The sequence below is a fragment of the Miniopterus schreibersii genome, assembly GCF_964146895.1.
Source record: "Miniopterus schreibersii genome assembly, chromosome: 16".
NCBI classification, from domain to species: domain Eukaryota; kingdom Metazoa; phylum Chordata; class Mammalia; order Chiroptera; family Miniopteridae; genus Miniopterus; species Miniopterus schreibersii.
In genome coordinates this window covers 14,409,231-14,433,810 of record NC_138116.1, presented here as the reverse complement: position 1 = coordinate 14,433,810, position 24,580 = coordinate 14,409,231, and the positions used below count along the sequence as shown (strand labels likewise).

The 24,580-nt window shown below is 51.9% G+C and overlaps 1 protein-coding gene across 6 annotated transcripts in view; it reads left to right on the top strand.

Moving 5' to 3' along the window:
- MSI2 (musashi RNA binding protein 2) overlaps nucleotides 1-24,354 on the top strand; it is a 338,327-nt gene extending 313,973 nt beyond the window's left edge. For 2 of the 6 annotated variants that reach the window (XM_081161064.1, XM_081161069.1), the window contains 4 exons: nucleotides 1,354-1,416; nucleotides 18,339-18,547; nucleotides 20,305-20,377; nucleotides 22,749-23,620. In XM_081161064.1, the coding sequence (XP_081017190.1) occupies nucleotides 1,354-1,416; nucleotides 18,339-18,547; nucleotides 20,305-20,346 (314 nt within the window). In that variant the 3' untranslated portion in view covers nucleotides 20,347-20,377; nucleotides 22,749-23,620. Of the gene's footprint in view, nucleotides 1-1,353; nucleotides 1,417-18,338; nucleotides 18,548-20,304; nucleotides 20,378-22,748 lie in introns of all 6 variants that reach the window. The other 4 variants (XM_081161066.1, XM_081161067.1, XM_081161065.1 and 1 more) reach the window with 4 other exon arrangements.
- Nucleotides 24,355-24,580: the final 226 nt, after the last annotated feature.

The following is a 24,580-nucleotide window of genomic DNA, read 5'->3' as shown; positions in this document are numbered from 1 at the left end:
AGCCTGACCTCCTTAGAGTAGCTCGTTCCCTTTTGAACTTCTTTCCCCCTAGTAGTCCCGTGTAGCTAGGACGATAGTCTTAGAGTTTAGTGGGCTTCTAGTTCCCTCTCTTTGGGGATGGCTCTTCTCTCCTCTCTTTCCTCCCCTGCCCCTGCCTTCCGTGGTGCATGTCTTCCCCCCTGTCCTGTACAAATGCCTTGTTTGGACAGCTCGGTGGCTGAAGCCAGGTAGCTCTCTGGGGCTGTTTGTTACGTGCTACTGGCTCTGGCACATCATTTAAAACCACAGTCACTGGAAACGAGTCTTGGGATCAGGCCTCCAAGTGTCAGCCTGGATGGAGAGGCTGTTTGTTTCATGGGTCTGGGCGTGTTTCTGTGTGTGTCCCAGTGCCTGGCTGTGCGTGCACAGGCTAGTGGCCGAGGGAAGCCCAAGGGAGGGGACTCCCACCCACCCACCTCTTCCTTTACCTGGACATTCTGCAACCACACTGGGTCACCTTGTCCTTCTGACTTTCAGTCCCATTGCTGTGACAGCCTTGCTGCCTGGTGCAGTATTAGAGAGCATAAGCCTTGATCAAGAAGTTTTTAGATGGTATGAGGACTTGATCAAGACCCCAGGAGACCCTTCAGTGCTGGCTTGATCAGGGAAGGTGGAGTGCGGGCAGAAGAGCTGCATCTAAATCCCTACCTCTGTGCCTCGGAGGTTGAAACACAGAGATAAAGCCACGGGGCTCACCCACATCCCCACACTCCCTCCTTCAGTGGGCTTCATGCACACTCGGTCAGCTGGATGCCCAGAATGCTTTGCCTTAGGCCTGGGGCGCCCACGTTGCTGGCATGACCAAGTCTGGCATTAGGATGGCAGAGCAAACCTGCAGAGCCTTTGGAGAACTGCTAGAGTTAAGCCATCTCCTGTCCAAGGTGCCTATTCTTGTGCCTATTCTGTCCCAAGGGCCTCCTGCCTGTGGCTCAAGGCTGACCGCTCCCTGCAGGCAACCCAACCATGCCTGGTCCTGCTCTGGACAAGTCCAGGGGAGTTACCAGGTGTCAGTGCAAAGGTGGCCAGGAGTTCACCCGGCCCTCAAGAGAAGTTCCTTCCAATCCTCTGGAATTTGTAGGTGTGCCTTTTAGAACCAGTTTCCAGGGTGACAGATGTGTGAGCATCAGACACACCTAAAGATGCCGTGCCTTCCAGAAGCCTGAGAGCCACTGATCTGTGTCCTCCTAAAAGCTGACCTGTGGAGATGCCTTCCGTCTTTTGTGTGGAGGGTCAGGGGAGTGTGGCCTGGGAGGCAGGGCTGTCCAAGCTCCTTCCAGGATCCCTCCCTGACCCCAGCTCCTCTCTCTCCGCCAGGCTTCCCGGCAGCGGCTTACGGACCAGTGGCGGCAGCAGCGGTGGCAGCAGCGAGAGGATCAGGTAGGAAGGTGTATGGGACAGGCGGCTCCCAGGCATGCCCCAGTGTGCAGGGGAAGGTAAAGCCCTTTGGATCTGCGTGGCTGCATCTGTCCCCTACTTTCACCAGAGCCTGGGGGGAGGGGACAGGGAGGCTCGGGCCAGGCCCTGCCACCCGGGGCACCTCCCAGCCGGGGTCAGTCACAGGACTGCAAACCAGAGGTAGATTATTATTCTGTCATTGCAAGAAAGAAAAATGAGTTGCTCTGACTTTGGACGGCCCCTTCACCTCACAGGGCACCTGTGGTCCTTTCCTGCGGCTTTTGCTAGTTCGCGGGGCTCCTTTCCTCGGGTCTCTGACCCAGCCAGAGAAGGTCTAGGTTGTAGGAGGGAAGCTCAGAGCCTGTCCACATGTTCCCAGCCTTGGAGCAACCAGTCTGCTCGGCTCCTGCTGCCCCTGGCAGGTGGGCCTGCTGATCCGGCTAAACCCCAGAGCTCCCAACGGCCAGAAGTGGGGCCAGCCCTGACCTCAGTGAATGAGCTGCAGTTACCTAAAGTCCCTGCTGCCTCCCAGACACTTTTAGCAGAGACAAGAGAAGAGAGCTCCTGGACTCCGGCTGCCTAGGGAAGTGGGTTTTCTCTCCCATGAAGTTGCCCCAGTTCTTCGGTTTCCAAATCCAACCTTTTAGGAGGTCTGGAACCCCTCAAGTGAGGTGGGGCCATTTTTCCATTGGCACTGTGGGATGTGGCGGGAGCTGGGGCATGTCCAGGGCCCAGGCCTCAGGCCCCAGTCCCAGGCGGGCCTTTTGTCCCACTCCCCAGATGCTCACGGCCTTCCTAAGCAGGCAGGGCTTCTGCTGAACGCTGGGCTCCCAGTGAAGCTCCGGGCCTCCCCCAGCTCCCCCTTGGCCACCGAGAGGCCCTGCTCCTCCTGAGCTGTGGTTTGCAGCTCCCCCCATACCCTGGTGGACGGCGCACTAGAGCATCCAGGGAAGCGATTAGTTTGATTTAACAGGGCTCCAAGGAGGGCAGGGGAGGGAGGTGCTGGGGAGGGTACCAGGAAGTGGGGCATTAAAAGCCCGGAGGGCAAATGCCAAAAACCCAAACCCTCTGTGACAAGAAACTGGCACAGTGAGGCCCGTTAGAAATGTCAGTAAAAATCCGTTCCATGCAAACTGGCACTGCCTCAAGCTACAAAGGATCCGCTCCTGAGAATCACCCACTGGGGGTTTATTTGGAGGGGCCAGGGCGTTCTCAGGGGGCCGAGGAGGGGCAGTTCACCAGAGAGCTGGGCAGACTGGCCGGCAGGTCCGGAGAGCCGGGCGCCCTTCCCCAGCATCCGCCTGCCCAGCGGCCTCCAAGGCCTCCCCCGCCCTCTGACCAGTGTCCCTGGGCGCCCCTGCCCTGGGGCGGGGTGCACAGCTGCCTGTGTCTCCCTGTTCCGTTTGGATTTTTAACTTGAGTGCTTTATGAACCAGCCCCCGTCCTACCTGTGCCTGGTGGGGGGACGAGCAAACGAAAACTTGAGATTTTTGAGTGTTGTTGGTTTTGTTTTCTCCGTTCAGTTTCTTTCTCATTATAACTTGGATTATGAAACTAAACTTTAACCCGAAATTAACCCTGCCTCTCTCCCTACCCCATCCTCCCTGACCTCATGGCAAGTTTAAAGGGCAGCATGGGGTTCTTCGTGAGTCAGAGTGGTCTCCCCGAGGTCTGTGCCCCCTTCCGCCACCCTCACCTCTCACAGACCCCCAGAGCCAGGCGGGAGTCCCACCCACCCCCTCTAACTCCTAACCCCAAGGGTCAGAGCCATCTCCCACCACACTTTTTTTTTTTTTTTCCAGGATCAGTGGTGTTTTATTTGTAGCCATTTCCATCGGGAGCAAAGTCTCCCACAGGCCATCCTAGGTCAGCCATGTTCATCCCTGCACTGTTAGTGAATTCTATTCAGGAGTGTGTGCCCAGACCACCTGCCCACACCAGCCTGGTTAGCAAGGAGTAAATCCTCAACTCCGAGGTGTCGCCTCCCCCACAGAGTGCAGGCACCCCACAGTGCTGCCTGGGGTCAGGGGCTTGGGGTGTGCCCAAGGGCAATGGCTAGACTGTGCCCTCTCAGCTCAGACACCACCTGGGTGGAAGACACTTGCCTGTGTGTAGACAGGGTGGCCCCACCCTCTACCTTCCTTTGGACCTGGAGCAGGGTTACACGGTTGGGGAAGGAAGATCTCTGCCTTTCTTTCTTTTAGTGACTTGTTGGCCTGTAGGGACTATCCCTCCCTCTTTTAGAAAATAATCTGGACTCCGAGCCAGATTGGGCAGGATGACCCATGATTCACTTGTTTGTGGTGTCCCCTCAGTGGCACTTTGGCATGGGTACAAGAGGGCCACACAGACTTGTTGGGGTTTGTGCATCGGCCCAGGCCAGCACGGGCTCACTGAAGACTGATTGTCAGGTTCTACCTTCCCCCATTCCTGCAACCCTGCACCCCTGCACCCCAGCCCAGCTCCTTCCCAGGGGATGGGGCACTCCTTCAGCCTCCCGAGCCAGTGCCAGCAGCCTCGGCCATTGGAGGGAGTAGCAAGTTCAGCTGCAGTCCCTTACGGAGAGAAGCTGGTTCGGGGAGATTCTGGGGAGCACCAACCTTGACCTTGGTGCCCTGATGGACTGGCAGGTGACTCGAAGCAGTGGGAAAGGCAGCCTCTGCTCCCCAAGGCTCTTGGGCGTGGGTTAGGGATTAGGCATCATATGGAAGGCCCTTTTTTTGTCTTTCATTTTTGTCTAGCCCCACAGTTTTGTTTGGGATTTTTTTCTTTCATTAGGACATACTGGGGGAGCTTTCTGAGGCGGGAGCACCTGCTGAGGGCTGTGGGGGTGGGAAGCAGCTTCCATTTGCTCAGGTTGGCAACTCGAATCGGTCAGGGCTACGGTGCCAGGGTAGGAGGTCCAGGGGAGCCTTGAGCTCTGCGTCCACCTCAGCCAGCTCCTCTGGGCCAGCCTGCCTGCCTTTTCCTAACTCCCCCAGGACCTGAGGTGAGCAGGGCTCAGGCGACCCCACCAGGAGAGGTCCCTGCCGACTCCTAGATAACTTCACTATCAGTGGTCACTTTTCTTTTACCTTCACCCGGTGGTTTGAAATGTCATCTTTTCTTGTGCTCAGTCGAGAGTTTGTTTGTTTATTTTGATCGTGTCCATTTAGTTCCAGTGGCCCCATCATGTCCCACCCAGACCTCAATCCTGTTTGGCAAACGACTCCCCCCACGGGTGAGGGAAGCGGTTCAGATTTTCAGGCGATTTCATTTCTGGGTGGCATTACGGGTGGGGCCGTGTATCAGTCTTAGAGCTTCTGAGCCCCTCCTCTCCCCAGCCCATCTCCGGCCCCAGCCAGGACCCCTTACTGTACTTTATACTTGCCAGCTTTATTCCAATGTAGTAACATGAGCTCCTGACGGTGGTGAGTGAGAGAGTCACGTTTCTGTTGTCTTTTCTCTTGCTTGGTTGGGGCTGCGGTGAGAGTGTCTCTGAGGCATACTTTCCCGCCTCTCTTACGCTAGGATCTGCACACCTCCTCTCAAACACTCTTCTGAGCACGCTCAGCGGGAAGGTTTGTCCACACCTCTTAATCCTCTCAGTGTCCAGCTTCCTGTTAGTACCAGCTGGTTTGCATGTTTTTGCTTGTTCAGATGAAACAGTTCAAGAAACAAACTCATATCCAACTCTCGAAAAATGTCTTTTTTTTTTTTCTTTTGTACTTTCGTTTTCGATTTTTTTTTTATTTTTATTAGTTACAACTCCAAAACACCTGTTGTCCAGTAAAACATTTCACACCTCCCTGCCTGTTCTTAGATTGTATGTATCTGTGGGACTGAACTAAATGCATGCACTGTAGTCGATGTACTGGTAGCTGTAGCCGTAGTTGTAGAACATGCATTGTTGAGTTGATATTACAGGGTCCCCGGCAGCTCGGCATGGCACGGCTGTCTGAAGGGTAGCGTGGGGGGCCAGGAAGAGAAGGGGATCCATATTTTCAATGTTACCAAGGGGCTTGGATCCATGTTCTCGCCATCAGCCACCACCACCTCCCCTCACACTCCCTGCTCCCCCAGTCCAGAACTGGGTCACCACCCTCCCGACTGAGGCCTCTGTCACAGTGTCCAACTATAGTGAAAGGGAATGGAACCAGGACTGAAGGAGTCTCCTAGCTCTTCCTTGCTCTTGTCTTCCTCGCGTGGTTCTTGAACACAGCAGATCCTTTCTGATTTCTTAGGGGCTACCAGCAAGGCTCCTCCAAGCCCCCTACTCCGTTGCCAGTTCAGCCCCTCAAGGAGCCAGGTCCGCGGGCAGCCCTGCCTGCGTGGCCTCCTCCCTGGGGTGCAGGGGAGGTAGTAGGTACAGGGAGTAAGGTCTTAAGATCCTCCGTCTACAGACAGGGAACGCGGTTGGTCCTAGAAAAGGTCGGCATTGGTTCTCACAGTGGGTGAAGGTCAAGGAGAGCCTTCAGATGAGCTTTCCAAGGGGTGGGGCGAGTGGATGAGAGTGGTGACAGTGCCAGCATGGAGGTTATTGACACGGCGCGGGGGGGGGGGGCTGTAAATGTCAAAGAGGAGGCCACAGTTTTCCTCCGTCTCCCCAGGAAGACTTCCCAGTCCCACTGCCTTTGCCGTCAGCTCAGGGAAACGTGCAGTCAGTCGTCTTTGGACACACTGTCTTCCCTGGACTTGTGGCAACAAGTCATAAAGGAGTTCCAGAGGTCTCCTAGAGCTCTTGGAGACGTCCCTAGTCTATGATGGGAGACAGAAGCCCAGGAGGTCACAGAGTCCGTGAAGTCCCCAAGAGTCTGAAGTGACAGGGCAAAACAGTAGCTTCACGGAGAGGAGTGGGGCTGTGGGCGTCGGTGGCGCAGTTGGAGTGACCAGGGATTGGACGTGAGCAGGCCAGTCGGCCACAGAATGAGGGCCCCAAGGCCCAGAAAGGGAGATCTGGGGTGTGCTGTCCTCCTGGCTCGGCCTTCTGGGGAGTGGGCGTGGGTGTGGAGGCATGGGCAGGGGGAAGGTCTGGAACTGTGAGGTGTCCAGGCTGCTGAAGCTGCAGATGGCCCCTGGCTGGGGAGCAGAAGAGGAGGGATTCTCCCAGGTTTGGCTCTGCTAAGAAAATAGCTTTGCTGTCCTATGGCTGGACATCCTAAGAGTTTCTTTCCCAATTTCACTTGAACCATAAAAGAAAATGCTCTAGGGAAGAGAGCAGATCTCACAAAGCAGGCATGCCTGTCTCCTCTGGCTCAGGATGTTTTCCATGTCCCCAGTGATGCCCTTTGCCTGATACTGGTAAGGGCCGAGGGGCCTGAAAGATGGGCTCCCACACTCACTCCTCTGGCAGCTGGAGGGATCCAGGAATTGTTTGCAATTGGGCTCTAGGGTTCCCAGGTGTTGCTTTCAGCAAGCACACACTGAAGATTTGCTCTGTGCCAAGCACCAAGGAATATATAGGCAGATACACTTCTTCCCCTCAGCGGTCTGAGAATCCAGATCCTTCCCCGGAAAGCTCCTATTTTCTCCTGGAGCATTGTTTCTGGCACTGTCAGCTCCACTAAAAGCCGGAAAACGGATCAGTGCCCTGCCTTCACTTCTGAAAATAGCTTTTCTGGACCTCCATCAGCAGGATCTCCAGGAAGGGGGTGCTGCTGTGAGACCATCTGTGCTTTCCCACCCAGCATTCTCTGGGGGCTGTGACCCCAAGATGGCCCATCTGTGGGCACCCTCTCTCTGGGATAGACCCACATCTGTGGCCGTAGAGGAGAGCCAGCACAGCAGCCCAGAGGGAGAGCCAATCTGTAGCCTGTTGGGACCAGTTGAAGCAACCAGCAGACTTACCTGAAAAACCCTTTCTGAACACGTATCTCCCAATCCACTGCCTTGTGTGCTGGGGGTGGGCACCTTGTTTTTCAGTTTGTCATTAAAATCTTCATTTCTGGAAGAGCCAGGGTTTTCCCCTTAAAGAGTCCAGCATTGGATTTCAGTAACTCCAGTGAATTTATAATAATGCACAGAGCCACCCACCACTGACCTTGGCTTCATTCATTTTCCAAGGGCTTTCGGACCAACCCTGTTGAGGATAAAATACATCAACTCTAATCAATAATTTTGTAATAGAAATACCATGCACTTGATAAATCAACTCTAGTACAATTAGCGACTAGCCTTGAAGCTCAGACCTAAGTATAAGTTAATCCTAAAGTGAGTGGAGTGGGGGAATGTTAATGGTCTTTTAAATCAGTAGAATTCTTTTCCATGCCTGCCCCCTGAGCTGGTTGGCCCCCTCCTCTCGTGGGGGCTCAGGAGGAGGGGTGGGAAGTGTGGCGGTGCCTTTGGCAGCTCTATAAGAGCATGTAGGGCACAACAGAGAGGGATAGAAGGACCCCCTCCTTGCACCCTGGGCTGGGTGTGAGCACTGCAGAGTCTGGGAGCCCCGAAGCTGGGGAAACCCCCATAATAAGAATCATCGAAGGAGCACTTGCCTGGGGACACAGTGATTCCTTATGTTTCTGCTGAGCTTAGACTCTCGGGTCTGTTACTGCAGCTACCCCATGACACAGGCAGGAAGGCAGAAGTTTGGGGCCTGGTTTTACATGTTTGTTTGCTTTAATGAGAAGGCTGGGCTGCAGGATGATTATGATTACATGACTTATCCAAAGTCACACAGCTGGTCACCTGAGGAGCAAGGCTTTGGGCAAAGAGGAAGAACCCTGGACTTGAACCCCCGGTCTGTGGCCTCCTTTAAGCAGCTCTGTGGAGGAGCCGCGTTTGTTTGCACAGGACTCACCTGCACCTGGACCCAGGCACATGCAGGAATGCAGGGTGTCTCAGCTGCCAGCGCTGTGTTGGCCAAGGACTCGGGCTCCAAGACCTCACAGCCCAACTTTCAGACGTAGATTTCAGATCTGGGCCCAGGGCACCTCTGCCATGGAGTTTAACTCAGCAGTTTATTACGTGTGTACCAACAGTAATTATTATATGCTGCAGGCACTGACCTAGGCTTTGGATCAGGGTACTTTGGGCTGTATCAGAAACCCAGCTTGGTGTGGTTAATATGATAGGGGATTTATTACCAGACATCCTGGAAGCTCTCGAAATTCACACCTACCTGCGAGATTCCTGAAGAGACAGATATCTTGCAAGTGGTTGATAGAATGCTAGAGACACTTCCCAGCCAATTTTAATAAAATAATGATAATACTAATATATTAATAAAAATAACTCATGTATTATGAGTGAGCCAAGTACTGTGCCATGCCCACCCGCCTTATCCCATTTAATTCTCATAACCCTACGACGTGGGCACCATCATTCCCATTTTAAAGATTTAAAAACTGTGGCTTTGATAGCTTATCCGAGGCGGCGGAGACAGGATTTAAGTCTAGGTCTTTCTCATTAGATCTGTGCTCTGGGCCACTGCCCACAGATGCTCCCTTATACCAGCCTGAGCAAAGCTCTGCATCTTTAAAATATACACTTGACAAAAAACCACCAACTCAATTCTCCATATCCTTGGGGAAGGAGAGAACCCAAAATCACTTACAAGAGGCCTCTGGAGGCATATGTATTTTTTGCACCTGTTTCTGCTGTTGCAGACTTAACGTCATGGTTCTGTCTGGCTTTGGCTGACATTTCTGATCTGACTCCTGGTCCCTGAATCTTTTCAGACAAAGGAGGCCCAGAGGAGGTGTGGTCGGGTAAGAGGGAGCCAGCCTGAAGGTAATTATTTGAAAGGAGCCTTTAGCTGAACCAAGACTGGAGGAAGTTAGCTATTGCCCAGAAGAAATTAGGTGATGGAGCAAGGGAGAGCCTCCTTGGGCAGGACCGGCCTTCTCCGTAGGGATGTCAGCATCCCTTCCTGTGAGCTGAGAGGGCTGGATCTGGAAGGTCGCTGGGAAGCCCAGCCCTGGGAGGGGATTGGCTGCCCGGTTGCTGGGGCTTTGCTTTGGGCCAATGGCTGGGGAAGGGCGCGGCCAGAGGCGGGAGCAGTGGGCTCCTCGGCCAATCGTCCTGCAGAGAGAGGCTGGGCTCCTGATACCATGGCAACCAGGAGCAGGCGCTCATTTGTTTTGTAGATGAGTAATTACTACGCAATTAGAGAGAGCTAAAAATAAAGGGGCCCTTTGTTCCTGGTTACTTATTAATATTAATAAAATGATCTGTCCAGGTCTGTGGTAAACAATTAGTGCAAACCTGTGTGCCTGCGGTAGAGCCCACTGTGGGAGGCAGAGGCTGCCCGGCCCCCCTTTCCCCTCTTTCTGGAAGTTATTTCTGACTGTAACCTGCAGAGGGTCTGCTTTCCTGGCCTTGGGGAAAGCGGCTCAGCCTCACCAGGCACAGGGACCCAGGGTGCCCTCGAGTCAGGGGGTTGGTTAGGCACTGACCCAGGTGGAAGCGTCTGGCAGTGTCAACCCAGCCTCCAGAGAAAAGAGCAGAAACACAGCAGCAACACTAGAAAACATGGGCCAGTGTTGGAAGAAACCCCTCTTCCAGTTTTGCTATATATTCTTGGCCATGTTATTTGACTTTTCTGGGTCTAGTTTGTTCAGCTCCAAGAAGACAAAATAGTCTTTAAACCTTCTGCTGAGGTAGCTGCAGAGATTTTGATGTCTCCCTCCTCAGCTGGCTTGAAGAGAAACAAACCAGGCTTGGAAATGGCCTGCTGGAAAGTTACCGACTGTCCAGGGATTGGCCCCAAGTCTTCCTGTGCCCTGGCTTTGGGGACTGAAACAGCTCAGAGGCTTCCCTTATATCCCTTACCCTTCCTAGGGGGAGGGATGCCTTGGAGATTAATCAGATAAGGGTGATAAGCAGCTTTCAGGGGGGAAAAACAAAAACTAAGAGCCTAGAAGGAAGTATAGGGAACTGGAAGACTTGGTTCCAGTCGGGCTTCTGCCACTGACAGGCTGGGTGATTTGGGGGGCAAAGGATTTCAGACTGGAGGGTTCTTGGGGACCTTTCAGCTCTATGGCTCTGCATTGCTTCTTTTACTAAAGGTCTCAATCCCTTGTCATTGGGGATGAGAGGGGGGACAGTGTCCATGCCTTAAGATCTGAGAGGAATGACTAGAGAGAAAGCCATAGACTTCAAGTGATGAGGCATGTTGGTGGGGGTGCATTGGAAAACAGTCATGCTTTTTTTTTTAATGCATGAAGGCAACAAGTGGGACAGAAATAATTCCAAAATTGTGTCTCAGTAAAAAAAAAGCAGAAAACAAAACCATATAGTCAGATTTCCATCCCTGGATGTGGTTGATTAAACTGCTCTGGATGATGTTCCTTAGTGAAGGTCGACCTGCTAGTAGCTGCTGTTGAGCAAATCAGCTCTGGGGCGGGGGCCAACAGACTGGTTCTTTTTTTAAAAATAAACTAAGCTTTTCATTTATATATTTTTTTTAATCCTTACCAGAGGATATGTTTTTATTGATTTGAAAGAGAGAGGAAGGGAGAGGGAGAGAGAGAGAAACTTCAATGTAATAGAAACATCGATTGGTTGCTCTTTCACCCACCCCATCCAGGGCTTGAACCCGCAGTCTGGGTATGTGCCCTGACTGGTATTAGAACCCATGACCTTTCATTGTACAGGACGACACTCCAACAGCTCAGCCACGCCAGCCAGGGCAGTGCATGTTAGAATCACCTGGGGAATTTTAAAAATCCTAGTGTCCAGGCCATACTGCAGACCCATCCAATCAGAATCTACCGCGGTGGGCCCCAGGCCTCAGTGATAGTTAAAGCTCTCCAGGCAAGTCTAGTGTGTAGCTGTGGACTCAAGTTCCACCAAGTTCTTGCCAGTTGTAGAGCCTCACACCATCTCTGTGACTTTATCACCAGCAGCCCTACCTTAGCAACAGTAAACAGAGGCAAACCAGGCAGTGGGCCCCAACATCCGTAACAGCAGGACAGCTGGTCTGGGAGCCTTAGCCAGAGGCCTGGGAGCCCAGGACCCCCCTGCCAGCTATTGGTTTTTCCAGCCAAGCCAGAAAGTTCCCCCCTCCCAGGTGGGCTGAAAGGGCCTTTGTTCTCACCACAAATTCTCCTGCCTTCCTCGAGGACAGGCCCGTTCTGGCTGGAATTAAAAGCATGTACACAGAGAAGCAGGGGCCCTGGATCCACCATAAAGAGGGAAACAGCCATCTTCCTTGACTGTCTGACGAATGGGGGCCTTTTTGTAAGGTCGAAGTTTGTTTGTTATTAAAGACCTAATTAGAAACATGAGAGGGAGCTGAATGGCTCGGTGCTTAGCTAATTAGTGACATGTATGCGCCCGCTTTGAACTTCAAGGACACAGAGCTATTAGTGCTTACATCAAAAATGGATTAAACTCCTGTGCCTTTATAATCATTAAAGACTGGCTGCTTGAGTGGAAAGCCTTTTGTACAGGTCCTCAAGGGGCTGCCCCTTGGGCTTCCTCCCCACCCCACCCCTGGCTGCTGGAGGCCCAGGCAGCGCGTGTCCATGCAGTGGGATTGGGCAATAAATACTGATGGGTCCTAGGGCATTCCAGTTCGCCACAGGACTGCCCTCAGCAGGATGGAGTGGTCTTTGGTTGCAGAAAGACCTCACTTTCTAGAGGGGTCCCTGTGAGAGCTTAGGCTTGGGAGGGCTTCCATTCTCTCGGGGAAGTGCCATGTCTCCACCTCACCTTGACCCCAGCCGTAAACTGCATGCTCGGCCTCATTCCCCAGGATGTGGCACAGAGGAAAGTGGTCTTGTCCTCAGGAGAGGCACAGCCCCCTCTCATGTGGCAGGCACAGCCCCACCTCTGGAAGCCCCTAGTCTGATACGCAGTTCTTGCCAGATTTCAGGGTTTTCTTTTAACAATAGCACATAGTACGGAAAACATGCGCTGGGCCGGCAACGTCGCTTACAAGACCCAAGCAAGGACCTGACCCCTCTGGCTGGGGCAGGCAGGGTGGAAATGAGTGAGTGAGCGCACACCGTGTAGGAACGCAGAGGGCGGCTGGGAACGCGTGGGAAAAAACCATACTGGTTGCTTTTTTGAAAAGATGGAGAGACAGATGTGCCTCGGGGACATCTAACATCCTCAGGATTAAACCAGGAGATACTTGGAGCCACCACATTGTTCAGGAGAGAGAAAGGGAGTCACTAGTGGGCACCACACACCCCGTCTTTATTTCCTTTTGATTCTCAGGTTGGGGATGAAGAAGCAAAGGCCCTGGCTTGCCCCGTGGGGCCGCGCCCTTGCCCACCCCAACGCCCCCTTGCCTAGATAAATGGTGATGGAGGCAGCGCCCTCCCCGGGGCCGTGCGCGCAGCTGCTGGGCGGCAGAACAGCATGTCATGGGCGCTGGTGGCCTCTGGCGGGTCTCCCCGTCTGCTGCCTCCTGCAAGTTCTAACCTGCGTGGGTTTGGAATCTGAAACCTGTTCATTTAGAGAGGAGGCAGCAGGATGTGTGTTAAAACACCACCTGCTTCAGCCAAACCATAAATATTTGTCTCCCAGGTTGGTTTCCCCACGTCTTCCAAGCACTTTCGAGGCTCAGGGCAGAGGCTCTGTTGAAACGCCCTGAATGGGATCAGGCACCCCACCTTGCAGCTGAGACTGGAGGCCTGAGCGGGGACAGCCTGCTGAGGTCCCTTCGTTGGTGATGCTGTGGCCGCCGGCAGGCAGTTCACACCGGAGAGCAAGCGTCACGCCAGCCTCAGCCTCACATCATGGCCTTGCCTTTCCTGGCGCCCCTGTCCCCTCATTCCTTAGACTCATGCAAACAAGCTCTGTCCCTCAGGACCCTTGGGGTCTGAGAGAAATGGGAACCTCACTGTGGCTCCAGAAAGTTCCTTCTTTGCCCTCATGACAAAAGCCGGGTCTCTTCGGCCACCAGGCCCAGGCCCATTCAAGGCTGCCCGTCTCCAGAATTTACACCAGGAGCAGGTGGCAGTCAACCGCTGACCCCCCTCCTCTCTTCAGGCACCTTCCCAACCAACTGGGCCTGGGCCTTGCTGAGGAGGAGACACACCCACAGACCCAGATCAGCGCCCGTAATAAAAGAGCATCAAGGTGGAAAGAGAAGGAGCTGTTTTCTGTTGAGACTGTACCTCAACAGAAAGCATAGAGCCTGGGCCACAAAGCCCTCCTCAGACGGGCCCCCTCCGGGTGTTTGGAGCCTTCTCCGTGCAGAGGTCCGAGTGGTGGTGTGACCCTCCGGGTCACACCTAACACAGGACAGGAGGGGTTTAGAGTCAGCTGGGAGTGAAGTTCTCTCTTAAGGGGAATGTGATTTGACCAGAAGCTCGGACCATTCTACAAAATTGTTAGTCCCGAGTCTTAGGGTCTACTGTCCATCAATTCCCTGCTGGAGATACGCCAGCATTAACGGGCAGACACTGGCACCAGCCAGAGCCGTCTGAAGCAGGTTAGGTTTTGAGAGAACAAACAGAAACTGCAATCTTCTGAGACTAGCGCCATTGTAACTGACATTTGGAGTGTTTATGTGACTCTGACTTCCCTGTCAGCCCGGTGGATGAGCAAACACTCTCCATGTGTCCTGTGCAGTATTTGAGATAAGCCAGGCATCTCTGGATATGTCGAGGCTTGTTGGTACCAGGCCGAGTGTGTACCTCTCAGTAATATATTTGTTTGGATATGGAGACAAGGAAAAGAAATATCATTGCCATACTCCCTTCCCTCCCCCCCCCCCCCCCAGTTTTAAAGTATTTCTCTTTCCCTTCTGAAATAGACTGAATTTCATCAGAGCTTAAAAAATTACTGCATACAAAATTGATTGTCCCTCCATCTGGGTCCTGGAGCTGATTTGCTTTTAATTCAGCGTGTCATTCAGGGTTCCCAGGTTGGATGTAATTGCTGGCCCTCTCTATCTATGTCTCCCACCTTCAGGCTAGGATTGCTGGGACATCGTAGCCGGGCAGACTGCTGGAGTGTATCCCCCCTTGTTCTGCTCAGGATATGCTCTCACAACATACAGAGCGCTTTCTCTCTTTCCTGCTGAGAGTCAGGCTGATTAAGGCAGGCAGGACTCTGGTGGGTGGGGGACTGACACCAAGGTCAGGGCCAGAATCACACTCAGGTCTTCTGACTCCAAGTCCAGTGCCTCCTCTCTCTGCACCATAGCTGCATCTCTGAGTATCCCAGCTGGACGGATAAAGCACAGGAGATGCTGGGGGACAGGGGTGAGGAGTGAAGAGGAACCTGCCCAGGATCAAACCGCTACTGTGGGTGCTGCCCAGAGCAGCTGATGGACAAGCCACCCTTTTACCCACGATGAGCCCCCACACTGCCAGCCTAGGGCAGGGCTCAGCCCAGGCCACTTAACACTCACAGCTTCTGCTACAGAAATGCCAAGACATTGTTTCCTTCTGAGACAGGCATCATAATGTCCCAAATCTAAATCTCAGCACTGTATTTATTCAGCAACATGTACAGGACCCTTCCTCACATGCACATGCACACGTACACTCTAGCCAGCAGTAGCAAGGTGCCCTTGCCCATTAAGAATGATGTTCCATGCCCTTTTCCTGACTCAATCCTGGTGTTGTGAGACCATTTCTGGCCCCTCAGAATGAGTTTTGGTGCTGGGGAAAGGTGCCCTCCATCAAGACAGAAAACAGGGTGAGTGGCACAGAAAGCACCCTCGGGTCAGGAACTTGGCATCATGCTCTGTCCTCCTGCCTCTCCTCCCCAGGTCATAGCTTGGAAAGGGGGTCCTCAAGTAACTCCCTTTCCCCTGGAGCCTTCCAGTGTTCAGTATGAACTTCCCCAAAGCAGAAAAACATTTTGCCCCTCAGGTCTGCCCACCTCCACACAGAAAGAACAGCTGCTGAGAAGTGTGCATGCGAAGTGCCCGTCTCCACTCTCCCCCCAGCAGCCAGAGCCATTTGTTATGAGCCTTTCCAGAGACTCCTGGGCTTCCAGATGGCTAGTTTGGGGACTTTAATGTGCAGGAGCCTGGGTCTTCTGCCCACAGGGGGAGAAAGAGGGAATTGTTGACTGGAACACAGCATGTCTCCTCCATGCCCCCATCCGGTGATGGTGACAGTGATGGGTCAGGTTCCACTGCCCAGAAGCCTGGAGAAAGGAGACCGGGCCCAGAACTGGCTGCTTCTTGCCTGTGACTGCGCCATCTGGTGGGGACCCGCAGCCCAGTCTTCCGCCCCTGGCTGGGGGATATCTGCAAGGTGACTTTGAGCTGGGCCTCAGGCACTGCAAGGAGCAAGTGTATATGACAATAGGGCACTTGGGGTTTTAAGCCGCATTCTAATACAGTGCCTTTTCCACGATGATTTTAGTGTCATTTGATAGAAGATGACTGAGCGGGGAGGGGTGATGCAAGCCTGAAAAGAGCTACTTGTTGTGAAATTTCCTTCAGACCAACTCTTAAGCTACAGGCCTGGCCACACAGGACTGGGAGAGGTAGCCAGGGATGGGCAGAATACCATCGGCCCTCTTGTCTTCTAAGCCGGTGGAGAGGGGCGCTTCTGGACAGCATCCTTCTGCGGGCTTGCTGCCTCCTGTCCCCGAGGCTGCTTCTGCTGGCTGGATCCGTCTCTGGGTAGCTCTCCCCCTGCTGGAAGGAGCCAAGATCAAAAGCTCCCTTCTCCCCAGCCCAGCTTCTAGACAGGTGGGCCTGCCCACTGGCTTCCTAGATCCTCATATGGCCAGAGGAGAAAGAAGCCAAAAAATCTTATCTATCTTGCACTGTGCCCCCCCCCCCCCAAACAGAACAGGCTAGTTACTTGTTAGTTACTTTGCATAGGACGGGGGTCAGCTGCCTGGGTGACCAGGAGTCCACTGCCTGAGCTCTCTCCATTTTCCCTAACCCGGAGGGAAAAAAGTGTGTTAGACCAAGATAATTCTGCCTTTTGAACATCTTGGCTTGATATTTGCTTCCCTGAGTGAGAAAGGCCAAATGTTATCTGCAAGCTTAATCTTCTATATTCAAAAATCCCGTCCCTTTTGTCTGCCAGAGCATTCCCAAATCAGCCACTTATTTGCTCTAAGCCTCTGTGATTTTTTCTTTTCTTTAACCTGTTCTTTTCACCAGCCGGTTCATTCATTTCTCGGCTACAGCTTCCAAGAGGCCTCACTCTGGGGCCTCTTGCCCCAGAGGGCATCCCACATAGCAGCTTCCCTTCTCTCTGCTGAGTCAGGAGCCCAGCCCACCTTGGTTTGGCCTCTCTTGTATCTTCTTGTCCCCATCTCAGTCTCCCCCCCAGCCCGGCTTGGGTGCATGGTCCGTCTCTTCCCATCCTGGGGACAAGCGGGTAAAAATCAATCTCCTTCCGGCTCTTCAAGCCCCACCAGCAGTGGGAGGCTGCGATCACAGGCCCCTAGGGCAAGGCCATGGCCAAGAGGGCGTTGCACATCTCCCTCCGTCTGCCACGGAGGGCAGCTGGTCACAGGGCAGAGAGAGAAATGCTGAGGGGGCAGAAGGGAGAAGATGGCTGGGAGGAGCTGCCCCTTGGAGCCGTGGAAATGCATGGAGCCCAGATGGGTCTGGTTCTTCAAGACAGGTTAGCAATAGTCAAAAGTCGCCAGCCCCAGACTCACCTTGAGCTTTAAAAATCAATGAGAACTTACTTTGCAATTTAAAAAAAGAATTTTTTTTTTTTTCCATTCTGGCAAAGAAAAGTTTAGCTACTAAGGGGAAATGAAGATGAGACTAAATGAACCTGGTTGACAGCTGTGGCTCTCACTGGGGAGGGAATGATGGAATTTGGGGAGGTTAAGGGTGGGGGGCCCAGGCTGTGTCTCCTCTTTCTGCCCCTCCCCCACCACTCTGGGGATCGGTGGGTGTGAAGTCCCTACCTGCTGTAGCCAAGGGACATTCCTAGCTCTTTTTCTCAGTCTGGAGTTTATAGCTGAAGATAACTTAACAGGAAACAGGCATTTCGGTCAGATATGCTTTAGCGATAAACTGGTTCAGTCAGTATGCTCTGCATTCATATTTCTTTGTCTTTTTTTTTTAAACAAAAGGAAAAAAAAGTTTAAATCCCCCCTTTCCTTCTACTGCAGGAGGTGAGTGTGTGGGTGTCCTATAGAATATCATTGGCATTCACCCAGCTTCGGCCCCAGCCTCCAGATTTGCCATCCCCACCCCATCCCCTCCCTCCATCCCCTGCTCTCCACCCCAAAAGGGAACCCTCTGCCACCATCATTACGGTTCTGTTGAGATGCCCAGATTCTCCATGACATATCCCATCCTCCGACCACGTTCAGTGTGGACTACTTTCATGCAGGGATATAAATGGGAGGGGTGGGAAGGGAGGGAGCAGCCAGTGGGGAGGGGGGAAGTGGTTTGGGAGGGCTGGAGAATGGAGATCTTTTTTTGTCTTTTTTTTAAAAAAAACAAAACACAAATTTGTCATTTAATGGATCCAAAAACAAACAAAAAAAAAGAAAATGTGAAACAAACAAAACAAAATATTAAAAATCCCCTCACCAAAGATTTTTTTCCCTAGACACAAATTGCTTTGTTTCCTGTCACGTTTTAATATCAATATTAACACAATGTGTAGTCTAAAACTAGTTCCTTTGTAGTTTGCATGGGATGTGAATGCTGTCTCAACATGCCCAGATCTAGACAAGACTGCATGAGCACCAAATCAGATGTGAACAAGAATCTCTCTCTCTCTCTCTCTCTCTTCCATATATATTTCTATTTCTATTGTGATAACTTGGTGGGCAGTGAAGCACCCTCCGGTTGATTGCCGTAGTGTGTTGAATGATTGTTTTTTTCTTCTGTATATTTTTGGAGCTCCGAGCTTCTTAGTAGTAGCCTGGGCTGAGAATTCTTGAGTCCCTGCTGATGTTTTCGCATGGCCTTGGTTGAGTGTTAGAAGTTGGGCCTCAGCTGTTTTTCTCGAGTGTTTGGCTTGTAATGACCGGTGCATGCCTGGCTTCTGGCCTCATACCCAGCTCTATTCTCTGCACACCAGTCCTGAATAGCTACAGTGCTCAACCGAATTTTGGCGCGCCCGCTTCCCCGGCAGGCTCCAACCCGGCGCGGCCCGGAGGCTTCCCGGGGGCCAACAGCCCAGGACCTGTCGCCGATCTCTACGGCCCTGCCAGCCAGGACTCCGGAGTGGGGAATTACATAAGTGCAGCCAGCCCACAGCCGGGCTCCGGCTTTGGCCACGGCATAGCTGTAAGTACCTGCCTTCTCCTGCCCTCCTGCCTCCTTGCCCATCTTCTGTGGCCCATGGGGAGGGTGTGCCGGGAAAGCCCAGAGTTGGGAGCCAAGGAGAGGGCGGTGGGTCCCCGTCCAGGTCACTTTAGCCACCTAGGGCTGAAGCTCCTCCGTTTAGATGTTCCCTGGGCACCTGTGGGCCAGGCCACGTGATGGGGTGGAAGGAGCGGGGGGCAGGGCAGGTTCAGAGCAGCACTCCGTCACCTTCAGCCCATGCAACCTTGAGCCACTTAGATGACCCATCATTTCCCTGGCTGCAAAACGAAAATCAGTATTCATCTCTCAAAAAGACTGGGAATTAATGGAAATAGAATATGTCGCCTGGTGGCAACTAGTAGGTCCTCAGTATCAGCCCCTGATCCTTGATCTCTGCCTTCTGAAGACTGTCCTGTGGGCTGGGACCTCAGAGCTCTGTAGCCCCCCCACTTAAGGTAGCAACCTTAGTGAGTAGAGTCCCCCAGCCTAAGGCCCAGTGGCGGGTGCTGGTGCCTGGAACGTGGTGTGGGGTGCAGGCCCCCTCCCAAGGAGGTTTCCTTTGCTAATGTTTCTTACAGTTTCCAGGTTCCAAGTAAGTTCCCATTTGCATTCTTTAGCTGTGCCCTCCCCCCCAAGGCCAGATGCATTTGATATTTGTAATGCTCTGTGGTTCTATAATCTGACTAATCCAGGCCATAGAAATTTGCTTAACAGATTTGCATGCTGTTTTCAGATTGTATTGTTCTTTCCCCTCCCGGTGTGTGTGAGCATGAATGTGCCTGAGCCCACTTGCTCGCTGTCCCCGCCATTTGGGAAACAAAATCAGCCAACCTCTGCCCTCGCCAACCTCAGCGTTCTGGAGGCAGTTTGACTTTGAGCTAAGATTGGAGTGTCTGCTGTCCCAGCTCCTGTCCTTGTCAGGAGAGCCCTGCCTCAGGGGCTGCCCTGTGCTGGGGGGAACAAAGCAAGTACAGACGGTCTAGGGTACCACGGCCCCTGGATTCCTGCCCCCTGGACTGGAAAACACACACACACACACACACACACTCACCCTCACCCCACATCACTCCTGCCAGCCCTGGCCTCTGTGATCTGGGTCCTAGTTCAATTCCACTCCCAAACCAGTATCACTTAAGGCAAATCCCCTCAGATCAGCAGTAGGACCAAATCCAGACTATTATTATTCAGCTGAGAGCTGCATCAATTTGGGAGACCGTCTGTCACCACGTAGAACACAACTCATTTCCATTCTCAGCACCCAGAAACACAAGCCCTGTTTGTTCTTGAAAACCTGGGTCTTTTGCCCTGTGTGCCATGATGGTTTTCAGAAATAACCAACATAGCATCACATTTCGCCTGCACAGGACTCGCTTTCTCCCCAGTTAGAGCCGTTAGGACTGCGGACAGAGACACTGTTATCTTTGCCCTCCAGGGGGTTCAGGGCAACAGCGCCCCTTATTTTGGGCATGAGCCTCACTTGTCCATCACCACCCACCCCTCTGAATCTGGCTCTTGATTTTCCCCCTGGGCACACAGACAGGTTTGAGATGAGACCTGGGGGCTTGCGGGGCTGGAGCTGGGGAGGATGTCCCCCTGGCCCCTCGTGGCACAGTGTCTCAGAATTACATATTCATGCTGGCAACCACGGTCTAGTCCTAGACATAATTTCCTCTCCCAGAATATGACAATCTGTTCCCATGTATAGCGTGCTGATGACCTTAACAATTGTGCAATTTTAGGGACCTTTGATTGCAACGGCCTTTACAAATGGATACCATTGAGCAGGTGCTTTCGTTGCCATCTCACTCTGAGGTATTACCTTCTCTGCCATATGTCTTCACCCTGCCGGGCATGTCCGTACGTGTATGTGCACTGGGCATGCAGTACGCACGGGCCCTGGTCTCATCACATCAGCCTCTCTCTCCTCTCTCTGGACCCCTTCTCAGGGGGGTGGGGGCAAAAAAAAAATTCAGTCTCTTAATCTCTCATTCCTTTCTCCAGCTTTAATCATGACCCCCCTACACACTTTTTTTTTTTTTTACTGTCTTTTTTTTCTCAGTTTGGTTCTTTGGATTCCTTTTTCTTTACCTTCCCCACCCCTCATCTTCCTTTGTCTTGAAATATAATCAAGAGTGTGGGAAACTGGAAGGAGATCCTGTATTGTGCCTGTCCCAGGGGGGCACAGGCAGGGACATGCTGGGCTTCTGCCAGCCTTTCCCCAGGGTTCTGGGAGCTGACCTTGTGGGGTGCTGGGTCTTTCAGCTCCCCCAGAGCTCCCTGGCCTCAGCCAGTGGGGTTCCTGCCGTCCAACAGCCAGACTGCATCTTCTAGTGAAAAGAAAACATTTTTGCCAGTAACTACTGAGTAATTATCCAGATTACCGCTCGAAAAGCAAATTAAATTAACGATATCACCTGCGTAACGTGGGTTTGGATCCCTGCCAGTTTCCTAACCTTTTAAACTGAGCTCAAGTTAATTAAACATTTTTTAAATCACTTTGACGGGGCTATGGAAGGGGTGGAGTGGAGGAGGGGGAGGTTGGGGCAGTCAGCGAGGGAGCCTCTCGTCACCTTCTCGCTGGAAAATGAGTGTCGCTCTGGGGAAAGCACCAGCAAGTGAGAAGGGTCCTCTCGGGAAAGCTAGGGTGCGTCCTGCGTTAGTGCGTTAGTTTGGGGGCGTTGAAACGGGTCTGTCTCTTTGGAGGAGGGAGGGTGAAAGCGAAGTCTGGGAATGGGTCCCACTCAGAAAGTCCCAGCTGGGGCATGAGCGCCTGTCACTCTGGGAGTGGGGTCAGGGGACACCAGGCTGGGGGTGGTTTGCCACTATGGTTTCTAGTCCTTAGTATCTCTCTCGTAGAGAGGGGACCAAGCTGAGTTGAGCTCCACAAATCTCTCTTGGATTTCTCTAACATTGCTGCTAAGGAATCACCTCAACTAACTCAACTACCTCTCTTAACCAAATAAACCCGTGTGTGGACTTTCCCCAGCCCTCGCCTCCACCGCCCTTAGAGCACTGACCCAGCCATTGCTGGCTGGAGCCAGAGGCCACTAACAGTTTGAAGGAGAGCTACTCACCACTAATTAAGCTGGGGTTGGGCCCGGGGCGGGGGGAGTAAGGGTCCTCTGAGAGCAAGGCAGACTGAGAGATCCAGGAACTCTGGGGGTGGAAGGTGGCTCCAGCCCTTTGTGGAGCCACATGACCGGGGATGACACAGCCACCAGGTGCAGCAGATCCCTAGGAGGCCAGATGCTGGGGCTGCCAGCGCCCCCTCCCTCCCTCTCTCCTTCCCTGGAAAATGAGGGCGGTGCAGCCCCTTCTGGCCACAGCCCCGTACCCTCCAAGGCCACTGCAGCCTTTCCAGGGGGTGGGGGAGGGGGCAAGGCTGCTCCCGGGCCACCCTCCTTCATCCAGCTCTGGGGCTCAGTTTCCACAGAAGAATGAAATAACCAAGAGAGTGGAGGTAACAACACCCCCCCCCCTCCAAAATAGATGAGGTGAGCCAACTGAGTCACGAGGCTGCACCAAAACACACCCTTTAGTGCCATCTACCCACCAGGGGCCCAGGCCCACGGTCCGTTCAGGGAGACTCAGTTATCAAGTCCGTGACTCCTGGGCCTGGTTTTATTTCCTAGAACCAGAGCTGGTTTTTCAGTGTTTCAATCAGTGTCCTGACCTTGACCCCTTGGTAGGCAGTATGATTCTTTTTAGTGGAAGTTTGCCTTTCCGGGTATGGACCGTCACTGATGGGTAGCTAATAAAGGCAGACGGTTTTTTAAACACCGTGGCCTTGAGCGCAGACGCTTAACCAGAGAAAGCATTGCTGGTCAACGTGCAGCTCACGAGTCTGGGCAACAACCAGCCCGCCACGTTTGCCGGCCACATTGCCTTGCCACTACCTTAGGGACCCCCCAGCACTGGATCAAACCGGCAAAAGCGAGTGGTCGAGCCGTCCTCCCCCCGGCCTCAGGGGCAGCTTAGATGCCAGATTTCCCAAGCTGGGCCTCCAGCAGGCCGTTAGCCAGGCCATTTTCACACACGCTCAGTAGCCCCACGTGGTCCTGTTTTAAAAACGTGAGTGAAAACATTGGAATAAATTGGACACTTGCCTGACACTTCTTCTCTCTCCTCCTACCCCCCACTTTTATGTTCTCTTCCGCGCACCCCGACCTTCCGTACCCTGCAGAGCATACCTGGATGTCCAGGCAAGACTGGGCGAAGTTTCTGAGTGGCCCTTTGTTTAGGTGATGTCATCAGACCTGGACCCCCCACCAGCCTCACTCCCCACCCCAACCAGAGATGGCTCACTTCGGATCGAGGGTTGACTACATCTCATCATCTCACGAGTCTGCTGTAATATAAGACAACAGCTTTTCAATGTGTATATAACCCATGATTTTGGTTTTGTTTTGTTTTTTGTTTTTCTTGATGGTTTCCCTTCCCCTCCTCTCTCGCCCCTTCTCCTTTGAAATCTCTTTGAATCACATTGAGTAGTGATTTTGACTTAGTCCAGTAGTCATATAGCTTTAATATCTAGTTAAAAGCTAACCATAGTATAATTGTTATATTAAGGTATTATTTCTTTCTTTAAAAAAAAAAAACTTTTTTTTTTTTTTTTGCTTGTTTTGATTCTGTTCTCACTTTTAAAGGATGCTGAGATGGTAATATTACTCTCAATATTTTGGTACCAATTCTGAGACTGTATGAATTTTCAGGTGCAACTTGGGCGCACAGGGAGCGCAGTGGTGAAGTGCGGAGGGGAGGCGGGCGTCAGCTTTCTGCTTTGCGTTGTCCGAGAAGTGAGATGTAGTAGGCTAATCCCAGACTACGGCAGTTCTTTTTTGTGATGTCTCTTTGTTAACCTAAGTATATCTATTTTCGGCAATAAGGTAAGGATGACCATGTTTCGAGTGTCCTCCTTTTCTATAAGTGCTTTTTTTCTGTTGAAAGAGGTGATATTATAAGGTTTTTTGAAATTGTGAATTCTAAAAAAAAAAAAAAAAAAAAAAGAAATGTTGTAAATACAATTCCATTAACTACATAGAAACTATTAAGAAAGAGAGAATCAAAAAAAATATTTTTGTGAGGGAGTCGGTCCCAGGCAGTCCGATGCTCTGTGGAGGGAGGAGGGAAAGGAACCCGAACCGAGTCAGTTGCCGAGACGGAAGGACACCCAGCTGCCAGGACGACCCCGGGGGACGTTAGAACACTGTTTAGCTCCTTCTGTCTGTGTGATAGACCTAAGACTCTATTAGTGTCATACCAGCATATTAACCTCTCGTCTGTGCACAGCTTCCAATGTTACCGTCTAGTTAGATTTTTATTTAAAATAATGAAAAACCGCTTTTCCCAAGACGTTTTTTAAAAACAAAGCTACAATTTTAATATTTAACATATTTAAAGTTTCAAAGCACACCTGTTTGGCTTGGGTGGGAAGGGGTGGGGAGACATCCTTTTTTCAGTCTTAATTTTTAAATATTTCATCATTTTCTATTGTCCAATCATTTCAGCACCTCCAAAGGTCCCTAAGGACACTTTGCCTCTCTTCTCCCCTTGTCCCTCCCCTGCTCCCAGCTCTGGGGCCCCCCGCGGCCCGGAGTGGATACGCCTGCATTAATGAAACCTTTTCTCCATTCACTTTCTATTTACAAATTAGGAAAGCAACCTTTTGGTTTATATATTATTTTTAATACCTCAGTGCTGCAAGTATCACCAGAGAGGCTATGGAAGAATTTTTTTTTAATTTATTGTAGATGTAAACAGAATTTTAAAAAATAAAAAGTATAAACATCGCTGCACTGTGACTGGTGGGAAAAACTGACAGTTTCCTGTTTGCACATGTTAACATTTGGCTGTTATAATATATGGTCCTCGGTTGGGGAAAGATACTTATGATGAAGGATATTTTTTAATTTAACTTTTTTTTAATATTGGTAATAGGTCGACAACAGCAACTATAGAAGTACAACTCAATAGATGGCATTAAAACATATTGTAGTGTGGATATATATTTTTTCT